General features: G+C 42.7%; 1 protein-coding gene across 1 annotated transcript in view; it reads right to left on the bottom strand.

The window, feature by feature from the left end:
* Positions 1–15000, bottom strand: part of stxbp5a (syntaxin binding protein 5a (tomosyn)) — a gene marked incomplete at both ends in the record, with an annotated part of 313757 nt that overhangs the window by 41965 nt on the left and 256792 nt on the right. The window contains 6 exon segments of the mRNA XM_080744493.1: positions 453–600; positions 1091–1163; positions 8414–8568; positions 12726–12804; positions 14697–14717; positions 14720–14819. Of these exon segments, the coding sequence (XP_080600619.1) occupies positions 453–600; positions 1091–1163; positions 8414–8568; positions 12726–12804; positions 14697–14717; positions 14720–14819 (576 nt within the window).

The raw sequence follows: 15000 nt of genomic DNA, 5'->3' as shown, positions 1-15000 counted from the left end.
ACAGGCACCCTTACTTGTCAAACGGCTTCTGCTCTGCACCAGAGCAGGGAGGGGAGAGCCAAGAAAGGGAGGGGAGGAGCGGAGGATCTTCTCGTCTGGTTGACAAGTAAGGGTGCCTGTGAGGTCAAAACAGCGGTTTGGTTGGTCTCAGGACATTGTGTAAACACAATCCAATAAAAAAAAAATACTAACTTTGAAGCTAAAGAAATAACCGCACTAGCCTAAGGACTATCTACTCTGTTAGTTATGAGAGGGCCCGCGAAATCTAGCAACAGGGGCAAAAAAATCGACTAAAGCAGGTATGAAGGGGTATGATAAAAGACAGATTTAACCCTATATGTGTTTTGGTCTGAACGACTCCTCTAATTGACTGCAAATTTGAAATTGTAGATGCGAGGTTTCTGACAGTGACGATGCAAAGAAGGGGCAGTGCAGACGAATCGATGCGTCACCTTTTTGCTGTAGCCCTGTCGTTTCTGCCGCGAGCCGACAGAGTAAAGTGCAGGTATGAGGTCCACAGGGCAGTCAGCAACGTACTCACAGCAGGTCACAGGAGACTCATGGATCGTCAAAGGATAGGGGTTCTCGAATATGGGGTACCTGGGAACAGGAGAGGACGGCAAAGTAAATTGACGAAAATCATCTGCACTTTCCCTTTGTCCCAGCCTAGTTGAGTGACTCTGGCACAGTTCAGATATCTCTACTGTCGGGCCGAAACCTCCTAACTCCAAAATGTTCATTTTCGGGGAAAATGAGCTCAAGTGGAGTTAGGAGGTTTTGACTGAGGACTTTTTACTACTTTTCATTGGTTCAATATTATTTTAACCAACACACAGACGTAAAGGGTGTTCAATAGCACATATTTATGAAAAAAAAAAGAGGGCCAATCGGGTGGAGTTAGGGTGTTCAATAGCCCTGATTTATGCCAAAAAAATCAAAAACCTCAAAAAGGGAGTTAAGATGACGATATTCTAGTTATTTTAGATTCAGAACGGCAACCTGTTTGACATCCATAACCAGACATTATGGAGTGAGATTTAAGAATCATGCAAAGTCACGATGATATATTTAACAACAGAGTCAGACTTACCCATTTTGTGCAAGGTCGATCACCACTAAATCCTTTTCTAGAAGGACCACTACGGCATAAGGTTCCTGAAAGTCTGCCCAGAGAAACAAAACAAAACCAACAAAAAAAAGTGACTTTTAAGCTATTTATCAGAATTATCACTAGACAGGAGTGGGGTGACTGTTTCTTTGTTTTGTTTTCCCTCTACGGTCATTTGTCTGGCTTGCTGTGATGTTGATGTGATGTACGTGCTCTTTGTGTTGTGATTATTTTGTATTCTTTGGGGTTTTGTTTTTTGTGGGGTTTTTTGTTTGTTTATTTTTCTGGGCTTTGCTTTTGTTGTGGTGTGTGTGTGTGTGTGTTGTTTTGGATGTAAAGATGTAAAAATAAAAATAAACATATTGTTAAAAAAAAACAGTGATCATAAAAAAAAAAGAATTATCACTAGAGTTTTTTGGGGGGCACAGAAAAACACATGGTTAGAAAGCAGACAAAGAACACACAATACCACCATCTACAAGCCCTCGGGAGAAGGGAATTCCTTGTGATACTGAGCATGCCATTATCATATCTGTGCCCTGAAGATGTGAAGGAAAGAGAGCTTAATGTTTAAGTCTTATTAATCCCTGTGATTTGCAGCAATTGAGGATATAGCAGTAGTAAAACATTCATCAGCATGATTTGGAATAAAGATTTTGTATTTAACATTAAAATGAGGCTTATTGGTTACACATCATTTAAATAGCTACTAAAGCATATATGCTTTTATATATTCTTAGATATACCGTTGTTCCCTATTGAGCTTGTCACATTTCCTGGGGCAAGCAGTCTTTTTTCACTCTCAAAAAGCGCCTGCAATGTAGTGCATTTGAAAACTACATTGCAGTGCACATCATGGGGTGATCACTGCTTGCCTCCAGTGAATTGTTTTATTTTTATTTGTGTTTATTTTCTGTTTATTTCGTTGCTGAGTGAGGTAAACAGTCAAAGTGAGGAGAGTGAGATGAAAAAACCTGGGTGAAATCTGCCAGTCTCAACATGAAACAACGGTATAACCCCCAGTGGCAGTGATTGAAGCCAAGCAGACTGTAAAAAAAAAAGATTTTTCAATTAGCTAAAAACGTAGCAGATCTAAAGGTGACAATGCCTTGCGTCGCAATGCGTTGTGAGCTCATAGAGCAGCTATTTTGAAAATGTTTGTAGACCCGAGAATAAAATAGGGTTAAATTACTGTTCCTCATTTTGCTGGGGACCCACTGGAACCCCCAGACCACACTTTGAGAACCACTACTGTATAGGACATCTCACAAGATAAAAAAGAATACTAATAATAATAATAAATAAATAAAAAACAATATGACAATAAATAAGCCACAATACATCATGGATAAATCCCTATTCAAATTATAATAACAAATCCCTATTCAAATTATAATAACAATTAACATACTGTACTGCCACAAGACACAAGAGTCTTCATTAGTTATGTTACTTCTTTTGTTAATGTTTGGTTCTTGATAGTTGACCTCAGTAGTTTACTATGCAGATACATCTTGTTCTCATTTTGTTGCTTACAGTAGATTAGATTTAAACATGGGAAAACATTTAGACCGGAACATTAAAGGAGTAGTTCACCCCAAAATTACTTCCTATTGATTACTCACGCCATGGAGACTTGAGTTCAATCATATATATACATATTCTTTTTTTGCCGCATTCCTAAATGATGTGATTACAATAAATGTATCCCCTGCTTCCGGATGGGGGCCCAAATGCATTGTTTAGGGTCTTCAACGTTTTCAGACCAAGGACCCCTTAGTTGAGAGAGAGATGAAGCAGGGACCCCCACAATATTTTCATAGATTCCATATAGTTTCATTGTTTGACAGCACAATCATCAGTGTATTTTGGATTCATTCACCTTTCACTCTGTATTTAGTCTGCTCTTTTTCCTCTCTACACCAAACCTCTTTGCCAAAAATAGCCGATCTAGGCGTTGTGAGCTTGTAGATCTGCTATTTTTTGCCAAAGTTCTCAGAATATGCTAGGGTCCACATGTGTTCAGTCAGTGTTCATATGACACTAGGGTTCAAGTGGTTAATATAAAAAAAAGGAGAAAAAAACTTTCTATCACACAAAGATTTGGAGGACCCCCTGTAGTAACTCTGAGGACCCCCTGTTGAAGACCCCTGGTTTAGCATGTTGTTTGGACAGATTCTAGGTGCATTTAATGTACATGGTATCCTAGTTTCTTGAAGCATTACTACTACTACTTACAGTACTCTGCTAATTCTGATCTCACAATTGTACTGCACTTGTGATCCCTTTTCTTTGACGTCCTTCCTGTGTGATGGAGCTTTACAGTTTACACCCGTACACATGCCATGAGGCATTCAAGCTTTTGATTCTGATTATTATAAGTCGCTCCAGATCAAAGTGACACTAAATGCTTAGACGCTAAATTGTAGGCGATTTTACTCATACTATTTATCCAGGTAATGTTTACTGAAAATGTATGTGCTTTTGCAGCATTATCTATTCATATATGGGCCATGCAATCATACCTCACAGCCTAGTAGAATCACAGTAAGACAGCTGACATGTTTATTTTTACAATGTGGCGTGTGCATCTTAATACCTTGGAATGGAAGTGGACATGTGTGTGTTTTTGCGTGCACGCGTGAATTGCAAGTAAGGGCGTCACAAGGGGGGAGAAAGTGGGACTGAGTTACTAGGGCCTAAGGTGGAGGTGCCTTAATTATTTTATCCACCTTTCTGCGATAATTTACTGTAGAATTATTTGTGGGACACTTCCGGAGAACAGCAGACATACGACAGCCAACAGCCAGTTGCGAGTCAGGCACCAAAAGGCCTTGTGGCGGCCCTGACTTTAGCTATTAAAAAATAGCATATCTACAAGCTCACAGCATGGCACCGAGTTCACATTGAAACGTTTGAGCACCACTGACATAGAAAAAAAAAAAAATATATATATATATATATATATATATATATATATATTTCTTTTCTTTCTTTTTTTTCTCCAAAAAACCTTAGAGGGATTTGAAATATTCAAAGACTTAATTGCACAATTTTTCAAGATTTTTCAATAGTTAAAGGAGTAGTTCACCCCCAAAATGACTTTTTTTCTATTGATTAGTCATGCCATGGAGAGTAGAGTTCAATAATATTTTTTGGTTTTTGTCACATTCCTAAGACAAAAATTTGATTCGAGTAAATTTACCCCCATTGATTCCGGATGGTGACCCGTTTCGAAACGGGTCACCATCCGGAATGAATGGGGGTAAATTTATTGTTATCACATTTTTGTCTTATAGGAATGTGACAAAAACCAAAAAAAATTATTGAACTCTAGTCTCCATGGCGTGACTAATCAATAGGAAAAAAGTCATTTTGGGGGTGAACTACTCCTTTAAAGTTAGGGGTGGGCAATATAATCGATATGGCAATACATCGCGATAGTTTATTTGCCAATACTGTCTCGATACTTCAGGCCGTAGTATCGCTATACTCGCCCTTCCCACGGTTCATTGAGTGAGGTCTTTCAAGAAAATGGCTGCGAACGACGTAAACAACAACATTAGAGCAGCGCCTTCAGCTTTTAAAGCTGATTTAGCACAATAGTATTGTATCGCAAAGATTCACAATATATCGTGATACTATTGCATCGTGACCCAAGTATTGTGATACGTATTGCACCGCAAGATTCTTGCCAATATCCACCCCTAGTTAAAGTGCACAGGGCCCAGATTTTGGTGCGACACCCCTTATTGCAAGTGTAGTAGATAAGTAGGGCCGGAGAGGCTTATTGTAGCTACAGTATCAGTGGAGAATGAGGGAGTCTATCCCTGGACCCCTGCCCTGGCTGGGAGACGGATGGCTGAGATGAAGCGTAACACCATCAGCTCCCAGTACTTTTACTGCACGTCTTGCAGCGCTAGCTGTACTACTCAGAACGCTGAGCTGGCACTTGGCAGTACCCAGGATCACACCATGACCTTGTGCTCCAAAGGACAATACAACATTGTGCCAGTGGTCCCCAAAGTGGATTCCAGAGACTCTGTAGGTCCAGGGGCGAAATTAGATCTTATTCTGCATGGGTTTTCAGATCAAAAGGGCCCTGTACTGCTGTCAGGGGGGCCCATAGATTAGGAGATTAGAGACCCCTAATATATTGGAAATGACAAAATACATATCGTCGTTGTCAGGTGTAAACCTTGTATCTCCAAGTATCACATTTGAATGTTCTTTCGCAAAGCAAAGCCCTGCTTCATCAGACAAGGCCGTCGCACAAAAGTAGTGAAAACAGCAGATCTACAAGCACACAACGCCTCGCGGTGCGAGGCGTTGTGTGCTTGTAGATCGGCTGTTTTCACTAGTTTAAATCATTTTTAAAATGAAAAATTAACGGTTTTGGACATAGAAGGTTTTCACCCAACAACAGCGATATAATAGCCTATGAATTTATAATACATTCACCAGTTCGGGGGTCCTTGGGTTTATTAAACCCATCAACCCTATACAAATTACGCTTGTGTGTAGGTCCCTTTAGGGGGGGTCTACATTGAACCCATGCAAGTCTGTAACTCTGACAGAGTACAGATGGAACCAAATGGACCCTAACGCAGGGGCGTCACTTGGGTATGGCAGGGGTATGCAGCTGCCATACCCTGGGTTCAGGGGGGAAAATAAAAGTTACTTTTAAATATAAATCCATGAATGTCTCTTATGTCTATCTTTGCTGGTTATTATGTTGTTAAATTACAGTCAAATAACTACAAATACAAAAATTAACAAAATGGTCACTTTAACAAGGTATTATAATTATATTCTCCACACTTTTATTCTCCCCATCTTGACAAAATGGTATATTCCCAGGTTCTGCAGGTCAGCTACACAGGTGCAATGCATTATTGTTAATTGTGGGACGTTTACTATTTTATGCCAAGTTTAGCTGCACTTGAACAAACCGTAGAAATGGGGGAAAAATAGAATGTACTTCTTAAAATAAATGTATCATGCCTGTTGCTAAGGTATGGCAACTTGACTGGTGTCTTGCTCGCGCGCGAAGGCGCGCGTGCAAGACACCAGTCATGTTGCCATACCTTACCTTTTTCTGAACTGACGCCACTGCCCTAACGAGTCCATTTGGTTCCATCTAAGGGGAGACCTTGAAATGTGAAAAGTTTGAGAAACACTGGATTAGGCCATGTCTCAACCAATGTCAACCTGGCCTACCCTTTCTCCTACTGCAGAATCTATCATTAGTCTGACTTTATAGCATCCATCTTTCTTTCCCTCATTCGGTGCAAGCTTGTAGATCTGCTAAAAAAATCATGAAAATCGGTCCAAAGTCTTGGAATATTTCAAATCCTTCTAAGGTTTTTTGAAAAAATGTTTCTATGTCAGTGGTGCTCAAACCTTTTCATGTGAAGGACCACCCAAAATGATATGTATTTGGCCACGGACCCCCATCTCAAAATATTTAGTTCCAGGGACCCCTCCCAGAAGTAAAATTTGAGTTGCAAATGTTCGCTTAAAAAATACATATATTCAAAGATTTGCACACATTTTCACGACTTTTCAAAAATAGCAGATCTACAAGCTCGCAGATATACAAGATCTACAAGCTGTGAGCTTGTATATCTGCTATGTTTCAATAGCTAAAGTATAAAATAATTAAGACCCCCTCCACCTTGAGGCCCTAGTAACTCCCCCCCCCCCCTTGTGACGCCCCTGCACGCGTACACACCAGACTTTACGGGGTAATCCAGCCTCTCCATAAACACAGTAACGTTGGTTAGCAGATGAAATCAAGGGACGGTTCGCCAGTGACATCAGCGTGGTTACGTAACCACACTGTATCCTCTAATCCCTCTCCTGGAGCTCTGCGTTGCACCAGATAACATGGCAGCACTCTCTCTGCTGCAAGGATTACATTCCATACCATTCACATTCTGAATGCACGGTGTGCAAGCTGCCGAGCTATAGCAATAATGTAACCAATACGGATAGATGTAGTGGAAGAGAATCGAATGAAACAAAAACAGACAGCGTGATCGTTTAACCGCTTAAACCCCAGGTGTCTTCAACAGGGGGTCCGGGGACCCCTAGGGGGTCCTCAGAGTTACTACGGGGGTCCTCCAAATCTTTGTGTGATAGAAACTTTTTTCTCCTTTTTTATATTAGCCACTAGCGTCCATATTCTGAGAGCTTTGGCCAAACATAACTGCGAAGCCCGTTTGTAACTTTCACAAATCGTATGCTGTATATTAGCATTTTTATGGTGTATCTATTCTGCTTGCCTGACTGCGAGCGCCAGACATCTCACACTACGTTTCACTTCGGGAGAGAGTCTGAGATTACGGACGGAGATTCTACTTCGGCGTGGGCGGGCTAAAGCCTATTGACGTCACACACACACACACACACACATACACACACACACACACGCGCGCGACGGCGACGTGGCGTGACATTGCAAAAATACGTTATTTCTCATAACATATTATATGTCTGCATGTTTACGTTAGTGCAAAATGGTATTAAAACGTGATTAAACGGCACTATTTCATAGTTTATTAAAATAATACGAGTCGAGTCTGACTCCGCCATGACAGTTTTCACGGACCAATCAGAGTCCACTAGACTCTCACGTGGGCAGAGGACACCAATCAGAGTCCACGAGCGAGTCTCACGTGAGCTCAAGAGCTCTGTTTGGAGGGGGCTGGGACCGGAGCAGCCAAACCACGTGCCCCAAGCATACAACCCTGATTGGCCCATTCAATGCGCCCGCTCTTCAGGCGCGCTCGAAATAAAATAAAATATGTGCAGCTTCAGTCCACACAACAAACCACCCACCAACAGGGGGTGGTGATGTGCGGACTGAAGTATCATGCTACTATTCTGCATCTAGCATGAGGCATATCTATTCTGCATCTAGCATGAGGCAACATTTTTAACCAACATTTTCTGTGTGCGGGTGGGCGGGTGGAGGGGGGTTAAACAGCTTTGGTGTCTGTCTGTCTGAGTGTCTGGGCCTGTTACAGCGCCACTAGGAGGCGGGTTTGAGTAAAACACATTTTTGGACAGATTTTGTCCAAAGATCACGCAGATCGGTACACAGTATCTCTATAGCCATAAAACGAAACAGCTATTTCTTAAATTGATGCTCCTACATATTATCATACAAGCACCAGTTAAAGTTACTTTCCATCCCTCAGTACACACCCCATAACCCACACACTGCACATCATTTCGGAGCACATATCGAACGGGTAAGGGCTAGTAGAAAGTAAAGGACAGGCTCAGAGTGTAACATACCATTAGGGTACGGTGTCTCACAGAGTGTGAGGAAGTCTACTATGGGGTAATCCATCTCCAGCACGGCCGTACTCTTCCCATGCATCACAGTGAGACAAGGTCGTCTGCCCACCGTGTCGTACGACAGACCTCCAGACAGGATCATAAAGGGGTCCCTAGGGCACACACACACACACACACACACACACACACACACACACACACACACACACACACACACACACACACACACACACACACACCAATGCAGGTTTGTACAATACATTAGTCTTTGGTAGGTAACTTGAAAGAAAGGCAGGCTTTTTTTTTTTTTTTTTTTGGGTGACTTCCACACTCGGGTCACTTCCACTCTGACTGCATTTATCAGTCAAATTGACAGGTAAATTCTCTCCCTTTTGCCCAGGAGAGCAACACCTTCTCCCCTGCTGCCAGTGGGGGTTCTATTGTCTGTTGTTCTATTGACAATAGAACAATTTACCTGTCAATTTGACTGATAAATGCAGTCAGAGTGGTATAATCGTATATTATTTCATACTTAGGAAACGTTTCAGAAGGGGGAAAACAAATGAGAACATATGTCTTGAGTATTTAGGAAAAGTCATGGAAGGGGACGTTTCTGAGACCATCACGGGGAGAGTTATTGCACTTCGCAATCTAAAAATCGGCCAAAATGACCGGTTAGTCACCCGTGTGTTAGCCTTTGTTGATAGGGATAGACAGTAGGCTGATAGGACATGGGTATGAGATGGAGATGGAACTGCATGCAGTTATTATGCACAGAGCCCATTCTCAGACAAGCTGAGATGTCAGGGGAAAACACAGCATTGTGTGTGTAGTGGCTCATGAGTATGTGTACATGCATTTGTTTTACTGACCAATGGACACTTTTGTTTGGCTCTGCACTATTGGGTTGTGTTGGTAGTATTGAGTATTATACAACGGGTAGTCGGGCTCGCAATGAAAAACAGGCTCTCCAACAGTGCAGATAACGAGCACTACTGCACTGTCTCATCAAGCAAAGAATTCAGCTGTGCGCTCTCGTTCTCCACACACTATGCTAGGCGGCTAGGCTAGCAGTTTTCATGTGAAGTTCAGGGATATAGTAGCTAGCTAAATGTGGCATTACAAAATTACAAATTCTTATCGAATATCTTTTTTTTTTTTTTTTATCCCACGATTTTTGCAACCCATTTTTTTTCACCCGGTGACTACCTAACCTGTAGTCCTGGTTTCCGCTCTCCCCCTGCCGCGCCAGGGGACATTGGGGAGCACCCGGCTGGCTAGGGAGTATAGAAACCAGGACTACTGCATGTTTTTGTGTGAGGGCCTATGCCCAAGGAGACACGGGGAGAACATGCAAACTCACCACAGAAAGGCCCTATCGTCAACCCCACCTAGGGTGTGGGTGCTGATGGACGCGGGTGGAGGAACACGCCCCCCAGTGCCCACAGCTTCCCCCGGCGGGAATCGAACTCAGGACCTTCTGGCTGTGAGGCGAAGTGCTAACCACTGCACCACCGTGCCCCTCTCCTATCTAATATCTTAATTACAATGAAATGATGTTGACGTGTTTTTTTTCAGTCCTGCCTACGGAACTCACCTTCGGCTCGTTCCTGCAGCAAGAGTCGTGCCAGATAACCGCGATAATGCACACCCTCTTGTGTAATATTGCTTAATTATCGCCAGCTAATGACTAGCATTGACTGTTTGAACACTTTTCTTTGGCACTGCATTGATAAGTTGTGCTTTAAGTATTGCTATTTGTGTTGTAACGAAATAACAGTACTTTTTCTTTTTCATACTTCTCTGTAACTTTGTAAACCTCAAAACTGCTGTGCTGCCCATGGGTGACTGATTTTCCCCCTTGAAGGTATCCATGTATCTATCCATACACAGTGCCAAAATGGAAACTTCTCCCTTGTAAATAGGATGCTTGCTACACGTGTACTGTTCTGTGCAATGTTATTGACTTTTAGCGAGTTTGTCGGCATTTACACATGAAACATGGCAGCTCTCTTGTGTGAAGGCGGTAAACATTAATGTTTATCGATGGCACGATCGACGGGTTCACAAGTTTGTCAGACAGAAGCGGATACGGTACAGCTGACGTTAATGGCCTGATGAAAAGGACAACCATCATCAGAAGCTCTTACTGCAACTCATTCTGTGTGTGTGCCCTATCCAGTCAGTGGACACACCCACATCAGCCATAGCAACAGGGACATGCTGGGCCCCTGATTCAGCCCGGGAAAAAGAGTTGGAGAGGCCCTCATTGCACGCTATAGAGAGAGAGATCTCTCTATAGCACTGCTGCTACTCAAAGATTTGCCATTTCAGATCGTGACAAGTGACAAGCCAGTGGGCCAATTACATGAGTTATATTTCGTTGTTGTCGGGTGGAAACCTTGTATGTCCAAAACCGTTTGTTTTGTATTTATCATTTTAAATATGATTTAAACTAGTGAAAACAGCCGATCTACAAGCACACAACGCCTCGCACCGCGTTGTGTCCTTGTAGATCTGCTGTTTTCACTACTTTTGTGCGACAGCCTTGTATGATGAAGCAGGTATTTGCTTTGCGAAAAGATTTACAAATTTGAAACTTGGAGATACGAGGTTTCTGCCCCAAAGTGACAATTTACTTTGTTGGCCACCCAGCCCCCAAAATGAAACAAAGGCCGACATTTTATTTTTATTTCTTTCCTAATGGCCGGCCTGGACCGTTCGGGAGTTGTCCCGCTTTTCCCAATGGTCAGCACGTCCCTGCATAGCAATCTGTATTATGGTGACCATTTAAGTCCCATGTAGACCACAACGCAAATCTGTGTAACTTTAAATTTGAACCACTTTAACCATTATGTAATGCTTTAACTATACAATACCAGATATACAAGCTCACAGCGCGGCACCGAGTGCCGCGCTGCGAGCTTGTAGATCTGCTATTTTTGAAAAATCGTGAAAATTTGTGCAAGTCTTTGACCCGCTTCTATGAATGTCTTCTAAATCCTTCTTCTAAATCAGTGGTTCTCAAACCTTTTCATGTCAAGGACCCCCAAAATTACCTGTATTTGGCCACGGACCCCCATCTCAAAATATGTTGTTCCAGGGACCCCCCCAGAAGCAAATATTTGAGTTACAAATGTTGGCTTTTAAAAAGATATAGCCTATTCAAAGATTTGCAAAAGATTTCACGATTTTTCAAAAATAGCAGATCTACAAGCTTGCAGCGCGGCACTTGGTGCCGTGTTACGGTGTCAAATGCCTTCTGGAGGTCCATGCCACTATATTTGCCCAAATACGCTTTGCGTTTGATTTGGTCAGTCAAATAGAGAAGGCACGTGACAGTGGAATGGGATTTTCCAGATTGGAACTCATAAATCAGATTTTTCTCATCGAGATATCTTGCAATCTGTTCGTTAGACTATTTTTTCCATGACTTTGGATATGGAACTAATACTTACTAATACTAATACTAATACAATACTTGGGAATCTTTAACCTTGTGGGATAATAAATATCCTTTCACAAAGGGGATGAAGACATGTTGGTTAGTGAGACAACACTGAGTATCAGTGCTCCAGTTTACCAGCCTCAAACTAGAGGCCACTATTTTCCATGTGTGTGTCATGTAGCACAGTGTTTCTCGATCCTTTTTGGCTTGAGTATCCCCTTTCCCTGATTTCTGAATCCAAGTACACCTTTTACCCCGCAACAACATTTTGCTTATAAAACTGTAATTGAAATATAAATAAATAGTGGTATACGATGCTATTTCAAGAATATAAAATCACAAATAAGGAATGGAGTGAAAGAGTTTAAGTGCTACCAACGTTTTTCATGTCAATAACTTCCCAGTTGCCTGGTGCCATGTCATTTGGGTTAGCAACTCGGGCTCATATCAAGTTTCTCCATTTGTCATCATAACAGTATATGTTTTCCCCTCCTAAATTGTAGTCAATTTTTTAACTATTACTACTACAATATTAGCATGATTTATACTTCTATTTTTCTATTTTGGGGGAAAATGTACCCCCTGCAGTACCTCCACGTACCCCTAGGGGTACACGTACCCCCATTTGAGAAACACTGATGTAGCACATACTCCTGCCACAGCATTCTATGCTGTACGTGGCATGCACTCACACATGTGTGTGCATTTGAGCACGCGTGCGAAATGCATTTGAAAGTGTGTGAAGTGTGTGTCCACAAAACTGGAGTTTGGGTGCATGAGTGTGCGTGCGTGCGTGCGTGCGTGCGTGCGTGCGTGCGTGCGTGCGTGCGTGCGTGTGTGTGTGTATGCGTGTGACCCTACCCAGCTCTAGTGGTCTTGTACTCCACTTTGAGAATGGGTTTGCAAGGCTCTGGCTTCTTCCCATCCTTGGGCTGTTTTCCTAAAAAAAATGGAACACATTAAATAGAGCCGGGAACGTTCATTTATTTATTTATTTACTTTCTCATTCTCGCTCCTTCCTTTTCCTCCAACTTTGCCCTTCGCTCTCCAGGCGGTCTTCTTATTTTTGTTTTTGGGGCTCTGAGCGGAGGAGCGAGATGAGAGACCACACATTATCCATCAGACAGAGGGAGGGGGAGAGAGAGAGAGAGAGAGAGAGAGAGAGAGAGGGGGGGCAGGGGCGTCACAAGGGGGGGGGGGGGGGGGGGGGGGGGGGGGAGTGGGACTGAGTTACTAGGGCCCAAGGTGGAGGGGCCTTCGTTATTTTATACTTTAGGTATTGAAAAATAGCAGAACTACAAGCTCACAGCGCGGCACCGAGTGCCGCGCTGTGAGCTTGTAGATCTGCTATTTTTGAAAAGTCGTGAAAATGTGTGCAAAACTTTGAATATAATGCATTTTTTTAAGCGAACATTTGTAACTCAAATTTTGCTTCTGGGGGGTCCCTGTAACTAAATATTTTGAGATGGGGGTCCGTGGACAAATACATATCATTTTGGGGGTCCTTCACATGAAAAGGTTTGAGCACCACTGACATAGAAACATAGGTTTTTCAAAAAAAAAGACTTGCACACATTTTCAAAAAAATTCAAAAATAGCAGATCTACAAGCTCGCAGCGCGGCACTCGGTGCCGCGCTGTGAGCTTGTATATCTGCTATTTTTCAACAGTTGAAGCACATGGGGGGCCCGCAGTGAATCCCTGTACCCAGGGCCCAGACATTTGGTGCGACACCCCTGAGAGAGGGAAAGAAGGAAAGTTATACTGCATGATAGACAGACGATTCATCCGTCTATCAAAAGCTTAACGGATGACTATGTGATTCAAACTCACACATCCATCACATATATCATATATATGCCTGCCTTTGCATATTGGGCAGGCCAGGAATATTCACATTACGTGATGTGAGCTTATCTAAATGTTACAGACCAGCCAAAGTGAGCCTGGAGACCGCCATGCACTGCACAGGAACCAAGAGAACTATTTTTAATAGGGGAATCTAAAAACAATGCAAGCTTCAAAGACTAAAGGGGGACGTATATACTGTATACTATACATAGTCAAATCCACAGTGTTTATTTCATATAAAAACTGACCCAAATGGACCCTTACTTAATTGGAAAAACGAGCTGGGTATTTGAAATCCCTACAATAGCAAACTCCTACAGTATATACACGCCTTATTAAAATCCATGCCCATGTACATAAAATCAGCTTGAGAAAATGTCTCTCTCTCTCTCTCTCTCTCTCTCTCTCTCAATCCGTGTGTAATTCTGTCTCTTTCTCTTCTCCTTTGTCCACCTACTTTGTCCACCTACTTTGTCTGTCTGTCTGTCTGTCTGTCTGTCTGTCTGTCTGTCTGTCTGTCTGTCTGTCTGTCTGTCTGTCTGTCTGTCTGTCTCATCCTGTATACCTGCTTGCATTGTGAATCTGCTGTGTGTGTGTGTGTGTGTGTGTGTGTGTGTGTGTGTGTGTGTGTGTGTGTGTGTGTGTGTGTGTGTGTGTGTGTGTGTGTGGGTGTGGGTGTAGAGAAGACTATGGTTTATGATGTATCTTCAAAAGGACAGACTCGCTTTTGTGCACGTTTGAGTGAACACTGCAAACAAACACAATGAGAACAATAAACACAGTGCGCACGCTAAGCAAACCGGTTTGACCGGTGGTGCTCAACCTTTTCAGGCAGCGACCCCCAAAATAATATATTTTTGCTTGTTCAAGGATTAAGAAAAAAACGGTGTCGAAAACAAATCCATCCTATGCGACTACTATTCTTGACACTGTGTCAGTGACTGCATGCTATACATGTGGGTGAGTGTGTGTGCGTCCTTACCATGCGGGGTGATTGTCTGAAAGGCTTTCCCTGACCCCTGACGTTCCACGTGGTCAGAGTTCCGTCTGAGTGACTGCAGGTGAACTGCTTGCCCTCGTGGTGCCAGGCTACTGAGTGGATCGCCTATAGGCCACAGGAAGGAAGAAGAGGGTTAGCAGGGGCGTCACAAGGGGTAGGAAAGTGGGACTGAGTTACTAGGGCCCAAGGTGGAGGGGCCCTAGTAACTTTAGCTATTGAAAAATAGCAGATATACAAGCTCACAGCGCGAGCTTGTAGATCTGCTATTTTTGAAAGGCTGTGAATA

Source organism: Nannobrachium achirus (assembly GCF_963921795.1).
Source record: "Nannobrachium achirus genome assembly, chromosome: 16".
NCBI lineage: Eukaryota > Metazoa > Chordata > Actinopteri > Myctophiformes > Myctophidae > Nannobrachium > Nannobrachium achirus.
The sequence above is the reverse complement of the archived record's forward strand: the minus strand, read 5'-3'. Positions and strand labels throughout refer to the sequence as shown.